The sequence below is a fragment of the Artemia franciscana genome, unplaced genomic scaffold, assembly GCF_032884065.1.
Source record: "Artemia franciscana unplaced genomic scaffold, ASM3288406v1 PGA_scaffold_23, whole genome shotgun sequence".
Classification (NCBI taxonomy): domain Eukaryota; kingdom Metazoa; phylum Arthropoda; class Branchiopoda; order Anostraca; family Artemiidae; genus Artemia; species Artemia franciscana.
The window spans coordinates 409,720-429,523 of NW_027062649.1; the positions used below are offsets into that span (position 1 = coordinate 409,720).

General features: G+C 36.0%; 1 protein-coding gene across 8 annotated transcripts in view; it reads left to right on the top strand.

Annotated features, from left to right (window-relative positions):
* The first annotated feature begins 268 nt into the window (after positions 1-268).
* LOC136041481 (uncharacterized) overlaps positions 269-19,804 on the top strand; it is a 56,805-nt gene continuing 37,269 nt past the window's right edge. For 4 of the 8 annotated variants that reach the window (XR_010621042.1, XR_010621043.1, XR_010621044.1 and 1 more), the window contains exons 1-2: positions 269-394; positions 10,994-11,221. Coding sequence is in view for 4 of the 8 variants with exons in the window: in XM_065726174.1 (XP_065582246.1) it covers positions 13,549-17,145 (3,597 nt within the window). In the remaining 4 variants the exon portion in view is untranslated. Of the gene's footprint in view, positions 409-10,993; positions 11,222-13,511; positions 17,365-19,804 lie in introns of those variants that run through there. The other 4 variants (XM_065726174.1, XM_065726175.1, XM_065726177.1 and 1 more) reach the window with 4 other exon arrangements.

A 19,804-nucleotide genomic window follows, 5' to 3' on the forward strand; every position in this document is an offset into this window, starting at 1 on the left:
CTCTTTTGACTCCTAAAGTAATATTTAAAACCTTACATATTGCTTAAGCTTGCTTATCTTGCTTAGCAACTTAAGCTTGCTTAGGTTTTTATTTAGCACCAAAGTTACTGGTATTACAGGGTGCCATTTTACTGAAAGTGAAGAAAAGGAGCGCACACTCGAAAATTATTCTGGAATATAGCTAATCAAAAGAAAATATGAACCAAAAAAGAACCAGGAGTGAAAAAGTTTCAAACTGCCCAAAAATAGTTTTTGGCAACCCTGGGACAAGAAAATATTCGTTATCTCTGAGACGAAACTATTATCCAATGAAATTTGCTTTATTCCTGGCATAATTCCACAGTCAGTATTGACCAAAGTTTAGAACCGTCGCGAGGCATAAGAATATCAAGTGGTAAATTTGTTTTAGTATGTTCTTATTCTGTTATATTTCTTTTGTATACCCCCTAACGTAATTAAAATGACGGTAAAAAATGGTGTTGAAACAAAGGCGATAATTAGCAATAAGAGCAACCTTATAATTTAAATAATCAAGGATCGGAATTCAGCAAATGATTTTTTAGACAAAACTATCTTTCCGTTTATAATTTAATGGGATTGAAAATCTAATCAAGAGTAAAAATTATTTAAGACAGTGAAAAAATGACAAAAGAATGAAAAATGGGCACTTATCTCTTTTCCCACCACACTCAAAAACTACGCTGTGTAAAACTAAAAAACAAACCGGTTTCATCTGTTTGTACCAAGAGACAATTAGCTGAGAAAATATATTAAATACTAGCTGTTGAGGTGGCGCTTCGCACCACCCCAACACCTAGTTGGTGGGGGCGCTTCGCCCCCCAAGCCCCCCCCCCCGCGCGTGTAAGTCGTTACGCGCCATATTAGTTACGCGCCATTGTAGTTGTGTCCCTATGTCCCACCTGTGATATATATATATATATATATATATATATATATATATATATATATATATATATATATATATATATATATATATATATATATATATATATATATATATATATATATATATATATATATATATACATATATATATATATATATATATATATATATATATATATATATATATATATATATATATATATTATATATATATATATATATATATATATATATATATATATATATATATATATATATATATATATATATATATATATATATATATATATATATTTAACTACGTAAAACTTGCGAATATACAACATTCTTGGCTGTCCCATTGTCTGTGCATATAAATAGATTGTCAGGTTTACCGACTCTTGAACATGCAACATATAATTGTCCATGGGAAAAACAATCTGTATTCAGATCTATACCTCATAATTCTAATGATTGCCCTTGAGCTTTGTTGATGGTGATTGCTAATCGAACATTCCCTGTGTCCCCGTCGTCATTTATATATCCCCCTGTGCCCCCCGGCGTCCCCGTTGTAGTTGTTTCCCTGTATCCCGGTCGTCATTTGTGTCCCGGTGTCCCAGTCTGTAATTTCTCCTTGAGTGTCGCGGTCGTCATTGATATTCCCTGTGTCCCGGTCGTCATTTTTGTCCCGGTCGTCACTTGTGTTCTGGTGTCCCGGTCTGTAATTTCTCTTTGAGTGTCCTGGTCGTCATTTTTATTCCCTATGTCCCGGTCGTCATTTGTGCTCCGGTGCTTTGTTGATGGTGATTGCTAATCGAACATTCCTTGTGTCCCGGTCGCTTTCTCTTTGAGTGTCCCGGTCGTCCCAGTCTGTAATTTCTCTTTGAGTGTCGCGGTCGTCATTTATATTCCCTGTGTCCCGGTCGTCATTTTTGTCCCGGTCGTCATTTGTGTTCCGGTGTCCCGGTCTGTAATTTCTCTTTGAGTGTCCTGGTCGTCATTTATATTCCCTGTGTCCCGGTCGTCATTTGTGTCCCGGTGCTTTGTTGATGGTGATTGCTAATCGAACATTCCTTGTGTCCCGGCCGCTTTCTCTTTGAGTGTCCCGGTCGTCATTTATATTCCCCATGTCCCGGTGTCCCGGTCGTCATTTGTGTCCCGATGTCCCGGTCTGTAATTTCGTCAGTCGACAAACATGACGTCAGTCGACACACAAACATGACGTCACTCGACACACAGACAACTTATTTCTATATATATAGATGTAATTTGGGCTATATATTTGCACACTAGCGGAGGGAGGGAGGGTAAAGTATTTGGATAGCGTGAAGTTAGAAAACAATTCTTACTTCATAAAATGCAGAATACTTGTAGCTAACAGACTTTGTATGCAGACTCGCAATAATGTACAAATATATAGCACAATTTTGTTTGTAAAGTATTATATTTTCATCATGATTTGGTATTTTTCATTAGAATTAACCTAACTTCACTTCTTGAATGTGGTGGGTATATGAGATAAGAACCGAAAATTGTTTTTAATGCCTTAGTCAAAAGTTTTACACACTTCATAATATGCAGAATAATTGTAGTCATCACATCTTGACTCTGACTCCACTATACTTTACCACAAACCCCTCTAATGTACAAAATATAGCGCCAATTGTGTATGTTTCACGTGTTTTTCCGCTTCTTGATTTCGTCAGCGTTGGTTTAATTTGCGAGTTACGAGTACAAAAGTGACGTATGGCAATATGGATGGGAAAAATATATTTTGGGCTATATATTGGCACCTTGGGCAGGGGCTGGTAAATTGAAGTGGAATCACAGTCAAAATGTGTTAATTATAATTATTCTGCATATTATGAAGCAAGATTTTTTTTTATATATTTCCTTCTGAAAGGCCCCAATTCTAGGCTTATGCTTTCGTTTCATCCTAATGAAGGATTGAGGCTTGGTGTTTTAATTTTGCTTTGCATTGATTTATTTCTCCAAGAAAGAATTACTTCGTTGAATCTAATGATAAAAAGACCAGTTGGGATATTAGAATGTCGTGAACTTTACTTCTGTTAGCTTAAACGAATAAACGAGAAAACCTAGGGCAGTGAATAAAAACGAGCTAATCCACAGCCATTGCAAAAAGACGAAAAATCCATATATTTCCGCCAGAACCTTTCCTCGGCCATCCTTAGTGAAAAACAAAGAATTAAAAGTAGATAAAAAGTCCACAGGTCGCAATAAAAATACCAACCTTAAAAAAATATAGAAAAGGAGCCCTTTCTGAAGTAACAGCGAAAAGGTAAATAAATAAAAATTGAATGTTGCATTGGACATCTGAATTTTCAATTGACAATTTGTATGTATAAAGCACTCCTGAATTTCAATATTATTATTGAAATATCCATAAGGCTGGGAAATCTGTGACAGGTCATCCACTTTCAGAAATGATGTACAACAGGCGGCATGTGGCCAGCGTTGTGTAAGTGTGCCAAACGTGGCGGAATTGTATTAAGCGCTGTGGGGACTGGCTGAACTCTGTAGCACAGCTAGTGCTCCACGATGTACACCACGCGCCTGAAAGTGGGTGACCCCTCGGATATATGATGGTGGGAAAATACGAAAAAGTGTTGAAAATGTTGAAAATGTGAAAAAGTTTAAAATGTGCCATTTTGTTTAAAATTTTTTGTGGATATTACGGTTGTCTTCTTCTTATTGTTCACTTGCATCTTTCTGCTTCTTTTTCCAGAAATTCCAGGTTTCTGGTTTTCCAGAAATTCCAGCTTTTTGATTTTCCAGAAACTCCAGTTTCTAGTTTCTGTGTTTCTTGACTGATTTTCAGGGCTTCTCGTCCGAGTTTTCTGGGTTTGCAACTTCGCATTCGACATGGATACAGTCGGATATCGTTTCTGAGAGCAATTGATTTCCTCGGTGGGGTTTGGTCTAACTAGAATATAGAAAAAAGACATTTAGCCGAAATGCTGGCTCAGGGTAAAAATATTCATTTTTTCATGGCTATAGGCACATCTGTATAAGCAGGATCCTTAATACCATCTCTGAGTGTGGACACTTAGTTGAAGAAGTTCAAAATTGTTGTTTCCCATTCACTTAGCCTTATCTTGAATAGCAGTGGACGCCTTAAAGACTTCAGTGCACATCGATCCACTGAATCAGTCCCTGGATGCCCGGAAACAGGGATCGTAAAAGGAACTGAACCGGATAAAGAAGTTCCTGGATATTTCTTAGCAAGTTTCCTGAACGAGATATCAAACAGTTCGTGATAACGAACTGTAGTAAGGAGCGACCCGACTCAATAGCAACCAAAACTCTAAAAAATGGACTTTTGATACCAATAGTTAGATCAAAAGAATCGCATTTTAATGCTGATTTTAAGTATACAAGTTTCATCAAGATTAGTTTTACCCATAAAAAGTTACGAGTCTGAGAAAACTTGCCTCATTTTAGAAAATAGGTGGAAACACCTTTTTCACAATTTTTTTACTGTTTTAAAAAGTAGAGTTAAGAGAAAGAGTCAAACTTTAGCGTAAAGAGCGGGACATTGAGAAGGGAAAACCCCTTTCATATACGGAGTAATTCCTGTTCGTTTTAAGTTTTGATGTTGCTCTTTACTTTCATTTAAAAAAACTTATTTTTTTTGTTCAATTTCTTAATGTTAAGATGTTAACTCACCTCTTTATTTTGGAATATAACTCGGTGATGTTTTTTGTCGTAGTAACTGCTTGTCTTGAAGATTATCAGTCTATTTAGTCAATTGCAGAACTCGGATGCTGGAGGACAATGCATTTTGTTTTCATTTGTTTTAAAATTCCTCGAACTCGAGACTTCAATTTCGTTGACTGAACGAATTGCTCGATGCTCTTCCTTAGTGTAATTAATCGCAAGTTTTTTAAGAATTTCCCCTAAACTTTTTAAAAGCGTATGAGCCTCAACTTTAGTACCCTGAAATTCAAGATCAGGGTTGCAATAGGTTTAATATAATTGACTGAGAGGTAGTACAGATTTATTTTGGGATCCAAAAGCTGCAGAGATTTACACAGCAGTTTGGTTAATGCCTTAAAATACCAACAAGTGAGTAGCGAATGAATATAGAATTGTATGCTTAGCTGTTTCACAAAACTTCATAAGCCCGTAGTATTCTTAAGTTCTTTTTCACTGTTGAAATGAATGTGTATACGGAATTGTTCTAAACTTTATGTTAGTCTGTTAAAAAATTGACCAGAAATTTGCCATATAAAAATAATTGCCATCACAACTACTGTACTTTATTTTCCAAAATGGTAAGCATTCATGTTACAAATTGCTTCTACATCCGAGTCTACTCAAAGTCCCCCTCTTTATGCCCTCCCAAGAAGCTCTCACTTCCATTAATTCTTTTCTTATTGACATCCTCCCACCCCAATCGGGAATGACCTGATTTTCGTTTGGACCTAGATGGTTGGTCGACAAAGACGATCTTTGGCAATCTGTCATCCTTCATCCGCAGAACATGTCCTAGCCATCTCAACCTATTTCTCTCATTATAGCCGTATAAAGCGGGATAGAACCACGCTTTTCATGCAGCTTAATGTTAGAGATTAAATAAAAAAAACGAACAGAAATTACTCCGTATATGAAAGGGCTGTTCCCTCCTCAAAGCCCCGCTCTTTGAGCTAAACTTTGACTCTTTCTCTTAAAATCTACTTTTTAAAACAGTAAAAAACTTTAGCGTAAAGAGCGGGGTGTTGAGGAGGGAACAGCCCTTTCGTATACGGATTAATTTCTGTTCGTTTTGAGTTTTAATGTCGCTCCTTACTTTCAGTTAAAAAAACTTGTTTTTTTAAATTTAATTTCTGAATGTTTTTAAATTAATGCATGTTTTGATTTTGGCTCTCCGCACATGAATACTTAAAACGAAATTTGCATACTGTTTTTGGGTAAATTGTTTTTTCTTAGTTTTGATCGGACGAATTCGGGAAAAAAGGATTGGGGGAGGCCGCGTAGTTGCCCTTCAATCTTTTGGCTATTTAAAAAGGAACTAGAACTTTAAAGACTTTCTTACGAAAGTCTTTATTAATAAAAAATATACGTAACTTCTGAATTAATTTTCTAACGAACTTCTATATTCGTATATTTTTATTACGTATATGAGGGGGTTTGCTCCGTAATACTTTGCTCTTTACACTAAAGCTTACATTTTGTACCAATTCTTTAAGAATGACCCCTGAATCATAAAGGACGTAGAAGAAATAGTTGAAGTTACTAAAAATATTTTAGCGTAAAGAGCAGGTATTTAGGAGGAGATGAACCCCTCATATGCGTAATAATTTCCGTTCGTTTTGTTTTAATGCTGCTCCTTACTTTCAGTTGAAAAAACCTTTTCATATTTATCTTTTCATTGCTTTTTGTTTTAAATAATATTAGAAAATCCTGCGCCCCCTTCATGGAAAGTCTCTCCTCCCATGTCAAATTCCTCCATGGAAAGCTCCTCCCATCCCCCTCCCCTCAACCACCTCCCTATCCAAGAAAAAATTCCCCTGAAGTTGTCTGTACACTTCCCAATAACCATTACTATATGTAAACACTGGTCAAAGTTTTTAACTTGTAGCCCCTCCCCCGGGGACTGTGAGGGTGTAAGTCGTCCCCAAAGACATAGTTATTAGGTTTTTTGACTATGATGAACAAAATGGCTATCTCAGAATTTTGACCCGTTGACTTTGAGAAAAAATTAGCGTAGGAGGGGGTCTGGGTGCCCTCCAATATTTTTGGTCACTTAAAAGGGGCACTAGAACTTATAATTTCCGTTAGAATGAGCCCTCTCGCAACATTCTAGGAGCACTTGGTCGATATGATCACCCCTGGGGAAAAGAAAAGAAAAAAACAACAATAAACAAAAAAATAAGCACGCACCCGTGAACGGTCTTCTGGCAAAAATACAAAATTCCGCATTTTTGTAGATAGGAGTTTGAAAATTCTACATTATGGTTCTCTGATAAGCTGAATGCGATGATGTGATATTCGTTAAGATTCTATGACTTTTAGGGGGTGTTTCCCTCTATTTTCGAAAATAAGGCAAATTTTCTCAGGCTCGTAACTTTTTATAAGTAAGACTAAATTTGATGAAACTTATATATTTTAAATCAACATATAAATCAGATTCTTTTCGTGTATCTATTAGTATCAAAATTGTATTTTTTAGAGTTTCGTTTACTATTGAGCCGGATCGCTCCTTACTACAGTTTGTTACCACGAACTGTTTGATATAGTCTGTCAGACGGGTACGCGAAGCAATCCGTTGTCAATTTCTTTGGAAAATATCTAGAAAATCCCCCTCCTTCTTTTGAAGTGCCCACACTTCAGAATCGTACTTGACCATTGTAAAGTACGCTGTATCTTCCAATGTTCTAATCCTGGCTGACACTTAGAAAGAGTAAGGTCAATCAGCTATTCGAAAACCTTGCCTTAATTGGTCACATTGGAAATTTTCGGGAAGATGTCAAGACATGGTGACTTCAAAATCTCGAGAGTAGGTACAGTATGTCGATAAAATTGAAATCAGTTGACAGCAACACAAAGTGATTTACAATCCCAATACGAAACGTCAAATAGAATCTTTATAGGACAAAAATACAGGTTCAACATTTTTCTTCAATATGGTTGTTACTTCCACAGAGGTTATTCAAAAATTACTTATATAAAAAGGGACTAAAGTAGTACTTTTGTGCTGCAAGTGGCAACCCTGCTTGGTATTGTTAGGTTTGTAGACTACCTTCAGAACTTAGCACAATAGCTTGAAATTATTTTTTATAGACATAAGTAATTGGATTCCTTGATCTCAGAGAATTGTAAATTGGCTTTTGATTTCAAGTAAGACTATGGTTTATTTCTTCAAGGCCGTCAAGCTGAGTGGATTGGTGCACCGGTTTAAGAATCCTTTGTCTGAGAGGGCGAGGGATCGAATCCTAAATTAAAACAGTTCAAAATAGGGATGATACCTTTTTATTGAGAGTGAATAGATATAAAATTATTTAACTGGATATTTCGAACACATATACAGTGTTCATCATCAGCAGTAGAATTCAAAGTTTTACTGCTGATGATGAACACTGTATATGTGTTCGAAATATCCAGTTAAATAATTTTATATCTATTCACTCTCAATAAAAAGGTATCATCCCTATTTTGAACTGTTTTACTTTCGTCATGGAAAGACAGTGTGGTCTTCGAAGTTATTTAGTTCGAATCCTAGTGTACCCAATTATTTAGTTTGGGACGGGGTTCAGTGGTGTGACTCTGTAAGCTCAGTCAGATTCGACCCAGCTCCAAATGGGTACCTGGAGAAATCCGGGGAAGGTAAACATGAAGGGCGTGCGAAAGCACAGGATGGTTTGCCCCCAACCCCCAATTAGACCTCCTGGCTGAAGGGCTAAGGAACGGAGATCAGCACCGCCGTTAGTGACCGTAAAGTCTAATGCCGTATTCTTTCCTTTTTTTACTGTTTATTTCTACAGTTACAATTTTTGTATTACTAGATATTGATAGAAGGGCTGGCGAGAAAAATAAACTACCTCATTAAAAAGTCCACAATTTCTTAAGGCTGCTTAACGACTTTTCGACTACTAAAGTAATATTTCTTTATTACTGGTGTTTTTAAGAGAATTAAAATTTACACAAATTTATCTAGAAATATATTATTTACATCAGTTTTGTAATTTTTTTTTTCTAAGCGTATTCTTTGCATACGCTTGGAAGAAATAATGTTTATTTGAAGTTTCAGTTTCTTTTTTTACTTTCATCAGAAGAACTTTGTTTTTTTTTCAGTGGATTTTGTATTTGTAACCGAAAATAGTGTAAATTATAGAAGTAAATCAAGCTTATAACTAATTACTTTATATAGGGATTCAAGATAGAGTGTGGAAATTTGTTTAACGCCAGTTTTGTTGATTTTAAACCTAAAAATTTATTTTATAATTAAATTTTTTTTATTTTATCTCAATTTGTTTTATAAGACAATTTATATTTGGCTAGCCTTTCGTTTCTGTGTTTTTCAAAGAGGCTGTCTATAACCACCAACTGCAGACGGCTCTTATCCAACTGAAAGTCAAATTCAAATGTTTACAAATATAGTAAGAAATATTAGAAGCAAATCGGGTTTACTTTAAGATAATTTCTTGTTACTTCCTAGGCAAAATTAATCACCAATTCCCTTTACTTTACAAGATAATTTCAACTATATCTACGTTGCATGGACAACGTGAATTGTTGCGGCAAACTTTGTTCGGCTTCGCCGAGTAAAGTGTTGCGAGAGCAACACTTTGGTTTCGTTTCCTCGCTTCTATTAAACACTGAAGCTGTTAGTCTATAAGGATCTTAAAATAAATACTAGGTACACCAATTCGCAAAAGTTGCAAACCCCTCATTGCAACTAGCAAAAGTTGCAAACCCCTCATCGCTGAAGATGATTGTAGCCTAACAGCCGGTTATTACTTACAAGTCCCTACATGTCTTACCACTGGAACCAAATTGGTCTTACCATCAAATGCACCGGAAACAAATAATAAGTACACCGACTAGCAAAAGTTACGAGCCCCTCATTGCCGAAGATGATAATGAGCTAACAGCCGACTGTTGCTTAAAACTCCCCTATATGTCTCACAATTGGTATCGGCCTATTTTTGGTTTCAGTGTGTACCTTACTACTGAAGTTGTCAATCCCTTTAAACTTTCAAACTGTTATATCTCATGAAGGAATTTCTTTACCAAAAAATGAACAATATATACTTTGATCAGCTAATTAAGAGTTATTGACTGCTGTCGAAGAAAAAAATCTATCTGTCTTAGTTCAAAACTTAACTTTTTTGCCGCAGGCCAAGTTTCTAACGTCATCTCTTGGAAAGGAGCAAAGGATAAACTCTAATTTCTTTAGTAATGAGAGAACTTTTAAAGTTTAAGAGGCATATCTGATACCATTTCTGTATCGGCCTATTTTTGGTTACAGTGTGTACCTTACTACTGAAGTTGTCAACCCCTTTAAACTTTGAAACTGGTATATTTCGTGAAGAAATTTTTTTTACCGAAAAATCAATGAGATATACTTTGATCAGCTCATCAAGAGCTTTCGACTGCCGTCAAAAAAAAAATCTATCTGTCTTAGTTCAAAAGTTGACTTTATTGCCGTAGGCCAAGTTTCAACTTAGAACGTCAACTTAGAACGTAAGTAACGTCATCACTTAGAAAGGAGCAAAGGAAACTCTAATTTATTTAGCAATGAGAGAACTTTTAAGTTTAAGAGACACATCTGATACAAATTTTCTACCGTAATCCCAAGTGCAAAAAAGCGAACGATAAACTCAGCTGAAATCACGAACAGAAATGGGTAGAAACAATAGATTTTTGGCCCCAGGCAAGAGTTCTTATAAGCTTTCCAAAATGCAAAGTCATATTCATCAATCCGGCCTAAGGTCCACACTTTCCGTAAAAACCGCAGAGGTTAAACCCTTACCACTTTCTAGGAATAAGCTGAAATCGGGGTGCTAGGAAAAAAAAACCAAAAAAAAACGACAAAACCAAAGTGTTGCTCTCGCAACACAAATCGATTTCTTTCAGGATAGGGAGAAGAAATTCAGAAAAAAAATCTGCGTAACCTTACAAAAAAGCTACTTACTTCCACAAGGGTAAAACTAAAGCCAGCTGGGAACAAATATTTAGCGATGTGTAATTTCCACCCCCTTCCCCCAAGAACCAAAAATAAAATTACCTTTTCTCTCTCTAAAGTATCGATGATCATTATAACCGAGAAACAAACAGAAAAAAGCTTCAAAGAAACCCAACCCCTTGGAACCATTTTAAAAGACTTATTAGAACTGAAAAATTAATGTTATAAATCTAGTTTTGAAAGAGCACATTCAGATGCTTTTGCATATTGAGATACTATCTCACCCTCCATTTTATTAATTTGACTTTGTTGGGCACCGGAATCAGCAAGTTACTTTGACTCAAGATTTGAATCTAGTGTAATTGGCGATACTAGCAAACCGTTGCCCAGATAAAGTCTGACTACGCTTTTCAATCAATAATGTTCGGTAAACAAAAGTATTTTTATATCTTTTTTCAGGTGTCAGTCTGAAACTGATGGTTAATGATAGCTGGCACTGAAGCTATTTGATTCACAGCAGCGGCTTCTTGCAAAATTTGGCACATAGTGAAGTCATTATTCAGAGTATTGATATTGTGAATCAAAACTGTTGCATGGTCTGAATGCGTAGACTATAGCTTAACTTGTGCATGGCGTACTGTGACATAGTGTCCCTAATTCTCTTTGCTCTTCAACATTTATAACTTTGTAAGTATCTGCAATAGAAAGAATATGTATAAAGAGGCAAAAAAAGTAACAATGTCATTTTATTGGTCATTTTAAGTTTCCACCATTGGAACATTATTAGTAATTCTTAGAATATGTTGATCTGGCCGTTTCCAAAGATATTTGTCTGATTTATGAAGAGTAGTCATTAAAATAATGTTAACCCATTCAAATTCTAAACTGCCTAAAAAACTGATTTTTTTATGAATAGATAAATAATTACTTTCACTTGGGACATGTGACGGAGTGTATATATGTACAAAAAGACATTTTAATCGAGACACTTTTTTTTCTTTTTCTTTTAGCCTCTGATTTTAATGCCCCGGTCAAATTACAGTCGCACAAAAAAAACTTGTCGAAACAAACTTGTAAGTAAGGAGCGACCCGGCTCAATAGTAACCGAAACTTTAACAACGAATTTTGATACAAATAGATACATCAAAGAATCGGATTTTGATGCTGATTTTAGATATATAAGTTTTATCAAGTTTAGTCCTACCCTTCAAAAGTTACGAGCCTGAGAAAATTTGGTTTGTTTTGGAAAAAGGAGGAAACACCTCCTAAAAGTCATAGAATCCTAATGAAAATGACATCATCCGATTCAGCATGTCAAAGAACCCTTCAGTAGCGGTTTCAAGTTCCTATCTGCAAAAATGTGGAATTTTTTATTTTTTCCCACAAGAAAGATAACGGATTCGTGTTTATTTGTTATTTTTTTCAAGGGGTGACTTAATCGACCCAGTGGTCCTAGAATGTCGTGAGAGGATTCATTCGAGCGGAAATTAAAAGTTCTGTGACCAAAAAATTGGAGGGCAACTAAGCCCCCTCCCACGCTCATTTTTCCCAAAGTCACCGGATCAAAATTTTGAGATAGCCATTTTGTTCAAAACAGTCGAAAAATTTAATAACTATGTCTTTGAGGACGACTTAATCCCCCACAGTCCCGGGGGAACGACTGCAAATTATAAACTTAGCTCGTTGTTTACATATAGTATTAGTTATTGCGTAGTATACAGGCATTTTCAGGTGGGATTTTTTTCTGGTTTGGGGGGGGAGGGGTCGGAGGGAGAGGGTTACGTGGGAGGATCTTACCATGCAGGAGTCTCGGTGAATGTGCTTCTTTTTTTATCGCAACTGTCTCCCTGAAAACTTGCACGAGACCTTTAACTGGGGCAATAATGGAGGTGTTGTCAAATAAATGAAATGGTGTGGATTGCCCTAAAAATGTTGAGCCAAGGTGGAATCAAAAATCTCAGGCCTTTGTCGTAGCACCATGGCCTTGTCGATTGAGGACCTATGTTCCAATAGCCTCTCCCCTAATTGCAGCTGTGTTATTCCAATATAAAAAAGCCACAAGAACAGGTAATTCTATAAACAGCTATAAAATGGCTGTTTATTGTCCTTGTTTTCTTCCTTTCTTCGCGATTTTATGTTTTATCATTTCAGAAGAGACATTCTGCTTCCTTTGTAGATAGATTAATTAGAAAAAACTTTTCCGAAAAAGAAGTTTTTGGTAGAAAAGTAGAGCAGAATTGACGCCCTATAATAATTCAATATATAATTCTATAATTTCTGAGTGAAATTTCTCAGACGTAAAACGATCCGAAATTACTATAAAAGAATAAACGAAACTTAAAACGAACAGAAACTAAAATGAATAATCACAACCAACATATAGGTAAAAGATACTGATGATGAATAAATACATCATAAAAGAAAAAGACATTAAGCTACTGCTGCAACCATGATAGAAGGCACAAAACCATGATTGAAAAAAAACACCCGATTCCATTGGTGCACTTTTTATTTCGGCTCGACGCCATTTTCGAGGGTTTTTAGGCTCTTTCGAAATAACGTAAGTCAATGACCTTGGTAAATAGTTGTCGAGATATCCCAGACATCGGTTTCAATCATGTTTGTTTAGTTCCGTGTAACCCTAACTTGTTGTATCTGATAACGTAAAACTGTTTACCCAAATGGCTTCGGAAATTGGAATATCCATGATTTACCAAAATAAAAACGCAATGGTTATTGACCCCAGGAATAAGTTATTTTCCCGAAAGACATCTATGAATGTTTTGACATGAGGGAAGTTTTAATAATGACAAACTGAAAATTCAAATCTATAACAACGAATAAACGAATTATACAACGAATTAACGAATAAATCTATGACTAACAAATACGATAGAGTAAATAGAGAAAAAAAAAAAAGCAAATTTAAAGATAATAACAGATTCTTTCCATTGTAAATGCTCACAAATTTTTAAAGCTTTTGAAGGTTCCAGGACGTTAAGGATAGTAGTAAGATGGAAGAGGAACAAGTAAAAGAGAACAGTAAGATCTATTTAAAAACACCATACTTAGATGCAATACAGAGTATTCCTGGGGAGAGCGCCCACGACAAATACTGCTGGATTGCAGTTGAAATAAAGGCCAGGATTGCAATGGGTGCAAACCTTGAAGAGATTGTCAAGATGGAACAATTCCCCAGGGCTTTGTATGGATTGATCAAGGTTGAAGCAGCCAAGATACTGAACAGAACCGGGCACACAAGTCAGAGTAATTATGAGGCGATTGAAGAGGGTCTGAAGTCGGAGAATACCGAGATTTTTAGCCGATCCCTGCAGGCAAAAGAATTCTTCAATAATATCACCGACTTTGATTACTTTTCCAACAACCTGCTCCACCATGTTTCATACAATACCAGGTGCAAGATAATTAAGAAACTGGCACACCGTCTTGCCGGGAGGAACCCTCAGCTGGCAGAAGAATTCTTTGATGGAATTCTCTCGTCTTATGGAGTAGACAGAGCAATGCCCATTTTAGTAGCTTGTTCAAAGCTATTCATCAAAGATGTGATTAGTAAGCAGAAGCTTGTGCTTTCCATAGGTATGGTCAATTTGTTGTATAAGAGATATCCCGATCTGATAGTGTGGTATTTGAAACTGAGTAACCCAGCACTAAATGATCCTTTGGAGCGCCGCATACACCATGTTAAAATTTCTGAATACAAGAGTTTCCTTCCCAAGCTTATCAGAAGAAATTTGTCCGCATTTGTCGAAATATACGAGATGCACAGTAAAAATTCTCTGGGACTGCACCTTAGTAGAAAACAGGCAAACCGATTCGCATGGAACGCAAAGAAATACTATCTTGATAAGCCAAATATCTTCTATAAACTGTTAATACCAGAAAATATTAGCGAGGAGGACATGAAGATAATGTTCCCAAAGATGCTACCCGACAAAATTGAGGACTTCAACACAAATCGAATGCTTCAATATCTGAGACAATACCCAAAGGCTTTTTCTGTATCACTTCTGCTCAAATCTTACGAAAATGTATACGGGATGAGTCTGTTAGACGAAGAGAAGATAGTGACAGCAGAGCTGATGAAGATACTACCTGCCGAAGAACGGGTTAGGCAAGCAAAAATAAAGACAAGGAAACACGATGAAGATTCTATTGGCGGAAATGACAAATTTATGTGGAGATGCTTTCTGCCTGCGAATGAGGTACTACCAAAGATAAGAGAACGTATAGCTAAGACTTCAGATATGTTTGAGAGAAAAAACCTAGTGTCACAGATGTTGTTTTGCTGCAAAGTAAATGAGGACGATGAGTCACTCCTGGAAGTTCTCAAGTACGTCCAAGACAGACACAGAAACGAAATGTCTTCGTTTCATCATGCATTCCTAGTAAAAATTCAAAGTATTTATGACACACTACATCTGAGTTTGGACCACTGGAGTATTCTGTTTGAAATCATCCAAAGGATGTACGCTAAGGCTAAGTCGTCTGATTTCATTAACGTTCCCATGGACTTTCTTGAGACGGCTGTACGTTTTCGGCTCAATAATAATTTACCACCTGAACCGATTCTTAAAATGATGTTTTTTGTTCTGTCACGTGGTTATCAATCCTACTGGAATGTCCTTACCGATTATCCAGAATACGAGAGATTGTGTCTTCTTCATTTCTTGAGGATTGCAGAACAGATGGAACAGGAATCATGGAACGCAATCAAAACCAAGACAATACCGAATCTAATTATGTCAATATATAGGTTTAATGAAAGACATGCAAAGGTAAATGATTTGAAGATAGAGTTTTTCTCAATGAGAGATTATCCATGGATTTTTAATGAACTATTCGAAATGCTGAAGGAAAACCGTCAAGACTTCAGGCTAAATGCATTGAAGACCGCTTTGAAGAAGAACGAGATAGACATTTACAATCACCTGTGGCCATCTGAGCCTGATATTGTTACTATTGATATAAATACAATGAATCAATTAAAGAAGGACCCAAAAAGAATTCTCTCTCATTGGGAAACGTATTACGATTTATGCAGGAAGCTTAATTATAATGGAGCTGTGCATCGCTTTGTCAGATCGTTACGCTGGTATAATACAATTCCAATTAAATTTGCCGAGCGATGTGTTGATGGTGTTTTGAAAGGTAAAAATGAGAATTTGCTAGTTATGTTAGGATCGCTTGTTCACGGTGAAACTTTTGCAAAGTTTATAGAACCGCTGCTTCCGACAGAGAAGATGATTGATATGGATGAGCAGAGCAGACAAAACAGTTTTTCTTTCTTGCATAAAATCCCTTACGGAATGGAAATGGCGAATCCACCAGTCCCACTAGAATTAATTGGAAGACTATGTGAAGGAGATTATCTTTCAAGCTCTCTGTCTGCATTGAATAATAGTTGTAGAAGAACTTCTGTGACAAAGGTGATTCCATTTGCCAAGCATTTGTGCTGTCAACGTGTAACCGTTGCAAAACATGGGATCAGGCTGATAGCTATGGTGACCAGTCTTGAAGAGCTTATCGAGTTTCTCTCAATCAGCTGGAAGCAGCAAGAACACCATTCTGTTAGAAAGGTTGTGTTCGATAAAGTAAAGCATCTGTTCCGTAGAATGCCAAGTCCAAGCACTTGGGGTCTGATGAAAATGATAATCTCAACAATTTCAGAGAAAGAAGAATCACTGTTGTTAATATGGCCATTCGACTTAGCAGATGTACCAAATGATTACATTACAGAATACCTGAAAATAGTTTTAGAAATGATTGATAGGCTGGAAGGGACGAGCAAGGAACAAACAATTAAATCTTACATTATCTCGTTTTTAAGAAGTATTGACCTTGCCATCTGCAACATTTTGCCTGATGAATTTTTGGTAGAACTATTTAGGAGGTATCTTTTCAATGAGACGTGTAACCATGCAAACCCTGCATATGTTGCAAGGGCACTCCTTATCAACTTGTATCTTGAAACAACAGGGGACAATCTTGACCGGAGGCTGGACACTTTTTCTAAGATTTTCGTTGATGCTGTGAAAAGCAAGTGGAACATGTTAGATTCCACCGAGTCCCCCCATTATTATCCAATTAGAAATTCCGTCCGAACACTGATTACTGAAATTGTGTACACAAAAATGAAGCCGGAGGCTCGGTCACTAGTAATAGATCGTGTCATGGAAACATTCCTGTCGGTACTTACGCACGAAGACGACGCACAGTGCTATCTATTACTGATCTATGCACAAGAATGGAATCGAGTGAAGACACCAAAAGAGTTTGCAACCGAAATTGGTAAGAAACTCTCAGAACTTATTGAGATATATACACCATTGTTTAGTTACTTCATTGCAGATGCTTTGAAAGACTTCTTAAAGCATGGTCATTCAGATAATTTCTCCAGTGAATATTTCCTTCGTGAGTTTGTCGAGACCCTCTCTGAACTTGGCACGGTCGAAGCCTCATATACGGCTGCGCAGGTTTTATTCCTTTTTAGCAAGGAATCTGGGGCCAATTGTCATCTACCAGTGTTAAGAAAACTCGCGAAGACGGAGCATCCTGCTATAAAGAGTCTTGTTAATCACATTCAGAAGTAAGCAGCTTAATTCGAAGTTTTTTAGAGATAATTTTGGTGGAATTTTATTCTGAGATATATAGTAAAGCCACGTGTTCTTCCTAAGCAAAATAATGTAGTTTCGAAATTCAATACATGTTGTGCATGTTGACTTCCAATGTTGTACTTACACTGTGTTGATGTTTATAATGACTTTATCGTCGAATTGCTAATGATAATAGAATAAACGTTATATAAATGATTGTCAAAGGCTTTACCTACATCGGGGGTTAGCTAAGGGTAGTCTCTGTGCTGGCAAAAAACATAGTTAATTTTTATGGTTAGTGATAATAGTACGGCTAATGGTACAAATGGTTAATGATATGGATAATGGTAAAAATGGAATGGTACTGGTACGGTTAATGGTAAAAATGGGAATAATAATGGCACGGTGAATAGAAAAAATGGTTAATTATAATGGTAGGTTTAACGGTAAAAATGAGTGATGATAATGGCACGGTTAATAGAAAAACTGTTTGATGGTAATGGTACGTTTAATGGTAAAAATGGTTGATTCTAATGGCACGGTTAATGGTAAAATGGCTAATGTTACGGTTAATGGTGAAAACAGTTGATCGTAAGTTCAGACGTGTGAGATTTTGGAAAAATTGTGAAAGGAAATATTTAAGGGTTTCAAAAATAAGTTCAGACCTGAGCTATACTGAACTCAGCTGTCTAGAATCATAGGCTATTTTAAACCGTTTCACTCTCATATTCGGCAGTTTTGCATTGTGAATATTTATTATCGTTGAACAACTAAATAAGACATTTTGCCCTCTCACACAAAACCCACCTTACTTCTATTCATGCCTGGAAACTGCAATTTTTCTTTTGGTTTCAAAATTGTAAAGTTTTAGGCAATACCACGTTTTGGTCAGTGTGGTCAGTAAGCAAAGCAAATTAACTAAATTCAAACATTAACTTATTAGTTGAATAAACTAATTGGTTCGATAGGCTAATTTTACAATTAAAACATCAGTTAAAATCAAAAACTCAAACATCAGCAATTTGCTGATTCCCAAAGACAGCGACACCTTCAAAGGGAAGATGCACCTTTTAAAGTTGTGAAATATGGCTTAAATTAATTTTCTTTACTAATTTTTCATCCATATTTTTTGGTATAATTGGATTTTTCTCGCATTATTTTTCGAACATAGAAGGCGGTAATGATGATAGTGGCCAAGCACGGCTTTGAAGCATGAGTGCTCCAAAAAAAGATGGAGGATTTGCTAGATTTTTGTTCCAGAGAAATTTCCTACGGATTGTTTTGGTCTCTAACTGACTGATTGTCAGTCGTGAGTAACAAATGATGTGTTCGCTTTCATGCTAGCTAAATTATATAGCCCTCTGCAAATTTACCGAATTATCTTTACTAGACAATAACTTTTTTTTAGAGAGAGACACACTTTTTATTATACATATCATCAATATACAAAAAACCACATCAGCCACTTTAGAAAGTCAAAGACTTGTTAGTAGTGGCTGATAAACATTAATGAGCACCAATACCAACAACATTAACAAAAAAAATGAAACGAAATGAAACAAAAAAGTGGGAAAAAGAAAACAACAGGAAAACAAAGAATAAGAAGAGAAAAAAATTATACTTAAAAAAAAAAAATTCAATAAGCCATCCCATTTAAATTATTTACTTATTTTCTACCCAGAAGGTGGTTAACTGGCTAACATTTTCAGATAACCTTATACTCATTGGTAAAGAATTCCACATTACTGGTCCAGCAAACTTGGGACCAAAACTTCCTCTCTGAGTGCTGCGACACTCATTTACCAAATCATCCGTATTTCTAGTCTCACAACTGTGGTATGAAGAATTCCTTATAAACATTTGACGAAAAATTCCAGGGGACAAACCATAAATACTCTGAAATACAAATATAGCAAGTTGATAATCATGAAGTTGGCTAACATTAAAGATCATGAGTTTCCTATAACAATTAACTGTATCATTTTTACCATGGACATAATTTCCTAGTAGTCTAATAACTTTATTTTGTAAAACCTGAACACGTTTAAAATTTGTATAAAATCCACTAGCCCATATCATACAACCGTAAGAAATATTAGGCATGACAATAGAATGATAAAGAGTTAAAAGGGCAGAACGAGTTAACTTATTTCTCAGACGCCGAATCAGTCCAAGCCCTCTAGATACCCTAGCTGCCACCTGATCACCATGTTCTTTCCAATTCAGATTTTGATCAAGCTGGAAACCAAGGTATCTCACCACAGCTACTTGTTTCAATGGGCTATTACAAAGAAATATTTTTCCATTTAAATCAACTGGACTTCCTTTCTTACTAAACAATATAAAATGAGTTTTTAAAACATTCACTGATAAACGGCTAATCTTTGTAAAAATTAAAAAATGACTTAGAGCTTGATTAATTTTCTCCACAAGATCATCAGCATTTCTTGCAGCAGCTGAAAATACCGTGTCATCAGCGAAAGAAGTATTAACAACAACTACCGCATAGTATCTACATATACAAGATATAATAAGGGACCCAGAACAGAACCTTGCGGAATACCACAACTTATAAAAAATTTATTAGATATAACATCATCAAAACATACACGTATAGACCTCCCTATGAAACAAGATTCAAACCACTTTAAAATAC